The sequence below is a fragment of the Lucilia cuprina genome, chromosome 3 (assembly GCF_022045245.1).
Source record: "Lucilia cuprina isolate Lc7/37 chromosome 3, ASM2204524v1, whole genome shotgun sequence".
Taxonomy (NCBI): Eukaryota; Metazoa; Arthropoda; class Insecta; order Diptera; family Calliphoridae; genus Lucilia; species Lucilia cuprina.
The window spans coordinates 43,722,278-43,729,055 of record NC_060951.1 but is presented as its reverse complement, the minus strand read 5'-3'; the positions used below and the strand labels follow the sequence as shown (position 1 = coordinate 43,729,055).

General features: G+C 30.0%; 2 protein-coding genes across 2 annotated transcripts in view; both read right to left on the bottom strand.

Moving 5' to 3' along the window:
* LOC111680112 (F-box/LRR-repeat protein 4) overlaps nt 1–5,864 on the bottom strand; it is a 9,074-nt gene extending 3,210 nt beyond the window's left edge. Inside the window, exons 1-4 of the mRNA XM_046947091.1 lie at nt 5,795–5,864; nt 5,014–5,701; nt 4,640–4,944; nt 3,416–4,029 (exon numbers count right to left, since the gene is read on the bottom strand). Coding sequence (XP_046803047.1) covers nt 3,416–4,029; nt 4,640–4,944; nt 5,014–5,352 — 1,258 coding nt within the window. The 5' untranslated portion in view covers nt 5,353–5,701; nt 5,795–5,864. The remainder of the gene's footprint in view (nt 1–3,415; nt 4,030–4,639; nt 4,945–5,013; nt 5,702–5,794) is intronic.
* LOC124418913 lies at nt 138–4,239 on the bottom strand. Its single transcript, XM_046946811.1, has 2 exons — nt 3,416–4,239; nt 138–1,161 (listed from the first exon to the last, which is right to left on the bottom strand). The coding sequence occupies exons 1-2, from the start codon at nt 3,416–3,418 to the stop codon at nt 220–222; spliced, it is 945 nt and encodes a 314-aa protein (XP_046802767.1). The 5' UTR covers nt 3,419–4,239; the 3' UTR covers nt 138–219.
* Nucleotides 5,865–6,778: the final 914 nt, after the last annotated feature.

Here is a 6,778-nt window from a genome sequence, read left to right as displayed (position 1 = left end):
TCCATCCACCTATCTATCTATCTATCTATCTATCTATCTATCTATCTATCTATCTATCTATCTATCTATCTATCTATCTATCTATCTATCTATCTACCTATCTTGGAAGTGCTTAAATTCCCGAATTTGTTTTGAAAACTACATTTATTTTCCTTACAAACAATTTTGTACCCAAACACTTTTTTATTCCAAGTTATTTATCCAAGATGTAGAAGCTTCTTAATGTTTATCTGTTAATTGAACTAAATTCTTAATAACATTGTCCAACTTCTTCGCATACGAAGAGTTCTTCGTATGACCCAACATAACAGCATTGCGTACGTTTGCTGTTAAATAATTTAAACGTTCCTCTTGACCCGACCGCATATTCTGCATAGATGAATGTACTTGATATTGAAATATCTGACCAAATAGATTATTATTGTTTAGCGATCTGTTATGATATTGTTCGCTATAGCGTCTGGGTATATTTATGGCTTTAAAAGAATCCTTAGAGGTTGACGTTGACTTGGGCTGTAATCTACTAGGTTTAACACAATATTTATCCAAACTTGTAACAAAAGTTTTTGTTTTCTTTAATTCTAAAGGATTTTTGGATTTTTTGTTAATCTTAACGTTTGGCTCTTCATACGTTGTTGGATTTATTGACATTTTTTTAAATTGCTTTTTACTTGTATCATTTCTAAAGCAAGATCCCTGATGTTTTGATTTTATTATCTTCCTCTGATATAAAACACTAGGTTTATTAGAACAATGAAGTTTCAAACTTGGAATTGTTTTATTTAAAGTATTTTCTTCTTCCTTTAAACGTCTAACAGAGTTTTTTTTGCGACTTTTTAAATCTGCCAATTTTTTACTACATTCTTTAATTCTTTCCCCCACAGTTTCCATATTACTTTCTGATTTTGAATTTTTTGCATATATTTCTTTTATTGTTTTCAAAAGATATTTATAGCAATTTTTACGAAATTGCTGATTTTTAAGCAATTCTTTTTCAGTGTGAGTATTCATCTGTTCCATTATATGTTTGATGCGTTTAAAGCATTCTGATCCTTTAATATGTTCTCTTACACTTGAGGGTATTTTCTTGTCATATTGTTCGATTTCTTTGAGCAATTTTCTTAATGTATGCTCTTTATTTTCGATAATTTTTTGCAGACGCTGTTTAGTGGCCATTTTCGGTAAAATTTTAATATAAATTTTATTCTTTTACACGAAAAATTTTCTTTAAACTAACAATTTTTACATTAAATAAATTGTTTTTATTTTGTTTTATGACGCAAAATGTTTTTTAAAAAACTTTTTTTAAATTTGATGTTTTTTAAATCATGTTGCAAATTGTTCAAACTCTACTTTATGAATATTGAGTTTAAGTACAAATATTAGTCTATAACTATGTATATCCATAAGAATTATTGAAAGGTAAAATCAAGGAAAAAAACTCTCGTTTTTAAGAAAATTTATATTTTCAAAGACTTTAGACTGGCCCATAGTTTGTACTATAACCAAAATAACAGTCGGGTCTTGATCTAGTCTGTTATCTAAACTAAAGTATAGCCTATAGTCTGGACTATAGTTTAGTCTATATTCTGGTGTAGAGTCTACATTCGAACTATAGTCTACAATATAGTCCGCATTATAGTTTACAACATATTCTGGACTATGGTCTTCACTATATTCTGGACTATAGTATACACAACAGTCTGGTCTATAGTATATACTGTAGTACACACTAGTATAGTCCATTGTCTGAACTATAGCATTGCCTATAGTCTAACTTTAGTATAGTCTTTTGTCTGAACTATAGTATGATCTTTAGTCCAGAGTTTGGACCATTGTCTGGACTATAGTCTTGACTATATTGTGGATTATAGTCTGTATTATTGAATGGTTTATTGTTTTGGCTGTAGTCTGTAGTCTTAGGAGGGACTTAGACCTGTATGTTATGCAGACGAAGTAGTAATACTTCTAGAGGTAAAGGATCCAACATTTTTGTGTAGAAAAACTGAGGGGGCCTTGAGCTGGGCTCAACTAAGAGGGCCCGGAAGTGTCAACGGATATCTGTCTTCTTACAAGAAAGAACAAAATGTCTAAGTATACTGAAACCTGCTTCCTGTACAAGAAGATACCGATAACAAAGACAAGTACTTGGTTGTAATGCTTGACTGGAAATTAAGTGAGAGGCACCGCGGTTTTGGACAATATGTAGGAAGACTAAAGGCATAAAATTAAGTCATAATCATATTATGACAAATTGGCTTTATAGACCAACTATAGTAATATCAGAGTACATTCTGCTTCGGTATAAATAGTGCCATGTTTTCTTAATGGAGCTTACTTACGAACGGCTTAAAGCTTTAGCCAAACTGACCAAAAGCAGTTATAGGACACGTCATAAATGTATACTGGACACCTTGGAAGGTTATACACAATCATCGGATGTTCCTGATCGCATACTAGACACACCATATGTCGGAAACTTTGAAACGCTGACCCCGGTAGAATGTCTTGACTATAAATTGGGAAGCAAATCGGACCTGAGGTTCTATATTGAAGACCCAGAAACATAAATATACCACAGTTTACCTAATAATAGCACAAGTTTCCAGGCAGAAGTCCGAACAATAATGTAATATGTAAATTGGATTGCAATAAATATGGCGCTCACCGGGTTGAATATATTTACCCACAGACAGACAGAAGAATAAGGGCGATATCGGGTAATAGTATTGGATTGTAAAATAAACTTTAACTGAATATTCTCCCATAGGTAAATTTTCGACTCAACTAAAGCTGAATTAAGAGTGAGAATCCCATTAGGTCTCTTTGTATAATGAAACGGTGGGCAGAATCACAATGATTCTTCTCAAAATGAGCAAGTCTGATGTAAGTTTGTACAATAGTACGTATTCTGTGTGAAAACAGAGGATTACGAACACATCTTAATTGTAGGATTTGGACGAATGTAGAGAATGTGGAAACTGTGAAGCACTTAGACACAAATATGTTGATAGTGATCTTATTCTGAAATACAATTCCTCACTAAGACAGATTGGAAAGTTCCTAGGAATTATGTCTAGAAAATTGAGTTTCTGAACATTGAATCAGAATCAGCGAATACAAATTTTTCATGAAAAGGAGCGCACAACAATCCCAATATTTTCCTTTAATATAATTTATTCAAACAAATTCTCGTTTTATAGATAAAAATTCAAAAAAAATCTCTTTTTATAGAAAATTTCGAACAATTCAATTCCTCTTTTTTGGAAGAAATTCCCATTTTGTAGATAATTTTTCGAAAAATGTTTCTCTTTATAGGAAATTTTTCAACAATTTCTCTAGTCTATAAAGATTTTCGGACAAATTATATTTTTATAGAATGTTTTCTTAAAAATTACAAAATTATAATAATTACCATAACGACAAGGTGTGCTCATCAGGATTTGAACACTGTGCATAACAGCATTACGTAGATTTTCCATTAAAATATCTGGCTCATTATGTTTGCGTAAATGTTTTCTTTTTGGGAATTTTCGCTTTTCATGTTTTTCCGATAAACCAACAACTTTATCTTCTTCTAAACACAATTCTTTTGTTTGCCTTTCGAAGCAAGAGTTTTCTAATGGTTCCTTATTTTGCTTGTTATAAACAAGATATTTATTAATATCATATTCAACTTTTACTTTGTCATTTCCCTTTTTTAGAATAGACTTAAGAACACAATCTTTATTGTTCAAGTCTGAAGTAGAAGTTGCCTTAGTTTGCCTTTTGACTAACTTTATGACGGTAGGAACTTTTTTTAAAGTATTCTTTTGATATGTTACACTAGGCTTGGAACGAACTTTATGGACATGATTTGTTTCCTGCTTTACAGCAAAAGATCTTCTTTGCTTACCCACTAAGGTATTAGTTTGATAGTGTGGTGCATCAAAGTTTTTGGGATATGTTTGTTGTAACATATGTATTATAGATTTTATATAGTTTTCATTATTTTCTGAGGATTGTTTATTAAATGAGGTATTTTCTCGTCTAGAACATGCATAGTTCTCTAGAGAGTTTTCGTTATTTTTCATTGTTTGAAATTTTGTTGAAATAATTTTTGGTTTATTTTCGAATTCTTTTAGAAATAGCGTTTTTGTCGTTGGTAAATCTTGATTAGTTTGCATATTTTTAATTTTCTTAACAATTCTCAACATTTTTAATAATTTTTTTTTAAGAACACAATAAATTTGGTTAAAAATTTTAAATTTTCGTTGAAAGAAATAATATTTTTTAAATAAAATAAATGACAATATTTGTTTTCAATAAAGCAGACATTTGGTGGAATAATTTAAAAAAACTTTATAGTTTGTTATCGATATTTAACCAAAAAAATATAAAAAAATTTTTAAAAAATCTCTTTTTGTAGAAAATTTTTTTAAAATATTTTGCTAGAAAAATTTGCAAAAATTTCAAAAAATTACTTATTTTATAGAAAATTTTACGTTTCACAGATCTTTTCTGTTTATAAAAGAATTAAAAGAAAAATTTCATAAAATGTCCTTTTTATGAAAACTTTATAAGTTTTTTTTAAACAAAATTTTTCTAAAAGTTCTCTTTCTTTTTTCTAAATATAAATTTTTAAAATAATTCTACTCACTTTGTTGGTAATTGTATACGTTTTAAAGGTGGTGCAAAACGTCTAGCTCTATTTGCCACATAGGGTGGTCGTGTATAGAAGTCATTATCCTCCCACAAACAAATCCAAGTCTTAGCAATAGTATACGCCCAAATGCGTATAACAGCACCCGGATTAAATGTCTCAAAAATGGCAATTTCATCGGGTATAACATAGTCTTCAAAATACAAAACTATAAAATCTTCAGCTGGTACTTTGGGTAAATTTTGAGGTGATATTTCACGTAAACGAGATGGTGAACGATCCCACCAGTCACCATAGGTGCGCTAAAAAAAAAATTTGTAAAAAAAGAGTAAATAATATTTCTTTCTAAAAAATGTCTTATCTGTACTTACCATAGCAAAAGTTTGTGGAAAATCACCATATTCTGGATATTTGGAGGGTCGGCCTGTTATATTTGGTGCCGTATAGGATATACTTAAATCTATGCCATATTGTGAACTAAAATCTAAAACACTATGAGCATATTGTTCCATACGATAGTCGGCATAACAGAAACCCTCTACATCTATCATAGCACCAGCTACTTCATATTCATCATCAGACTCTAAAGAGGCCTCTAGATCTCTTTCCCTTTGATTGGGAAACTTAACTATGGTATCAACAGCTATTGACTTATTGCCAGCAGATCTTCTATCATCTTCTGCCGAGGCAGAGGATTGAGAGGTTGACATTTTTTCGCTTCTATGTGCCCGGCACAAGCGCTGTAAATACTTTGTCAGTGTTAGTAATTGTTCTGGAGTGCATCCAAATCCAAACCAGCTACGTGTGCGGGCAACCGTAGTAGCCGGAGTGGATTGGGATTGTGTCCACAAATGCAAACCAAACACAATTTTGATGAATATTCAAAAACCTCCAAGAAAACGGACATAGGAACGTTTGCTGGCGTTAATGGTGATATCATTAGCTGGCCAAAGAAACCACCTTTGTTATGCTTCTATGGCTTCTGTTTTTTTTTTCACAATAACAAAATGTTTAAGAATTGTTGAAGTATAACTAAGAAATATCCTTGGCAGCACTTCACTATGTAATAAAAATTCAAGGTCAGGGTTAATATTTTCTTGGCTTTTTTGTTGTTGTTTTATTAGTTTCTTGTTAACAGGATTATATGTTTACCTTTGGTTTATAATTAAATTTTTTCTATTTATTCACTTTTTGTTGTGGTCTTTTTTCTTTATCTTTAAGATTTTCACACTTTTACTTGTATTTTGTTGTCTAAGGTCAAGTTATTTTAGTACAAAAAAAACTGTTTTAAATAAATTTTATGAATTTTCTAAATAGTTATTTAAAGTAAATTTAAATTTTCTTTTGTTTTCATCGGGAAAAAAGCAAAAAATTTCCATAAGATTTCTTAATAAGAAATTTTTTACAATGTTTTTGTTTGGTTTACGCTCTGTTTGACATTTCGTTGGCTGTGTTTAGTTGTTTCAACAAAATACACAGAGAAAAATATTGAAAAAGTTAATTTGTTTACATCACACTTGGGGCGGGTTTTTGAATTGCCATTTAATCAGATTAGTTAATTTAAACATCAATTTATTTTAATGTTTATACCTTTTGATGTTTTTGAGTACAAGATTAAAATTCGCAGTGTTGCCATACAAAACACAAGAAAACGTCAAAACGATGCATGTTTTATAGAAAAGAAGAAGATAATTGCAATTGTAATATGAAAATTAATGAAAATTTGAATTTAAAACCCAGAAAATATAATTATGAAGTAGGGTTCTATAGTTAAAACGAAAAGTCGACTTTTCGACATTTCGACTTTCTGCATTTTATGAAAAGTCGAGTTTTCGTCTTTTTGCATTTAGTTAAAAGTCGATTTTTCGACTTTTCGACTTTTTTCATTTAATTAAAAGTCGATTTTAAGACTTTTCGACTTTTAATATTTTATATAATTAGTCGACTTTTCGACTTTTTCGGACTTTTCGACTTTTGACTTTTTTCGACTTTCCGACTTTTTTCGACTATTTTCGACTTTTTCCGACCAGAGTTAAAAATTTATAAAGTTGCCAGAAGCGTAAATTTATAATGTTGCCATTTAACATTATTTATTATTATTTATTATTATTAATAAAAAAAATTTATTTATATTTT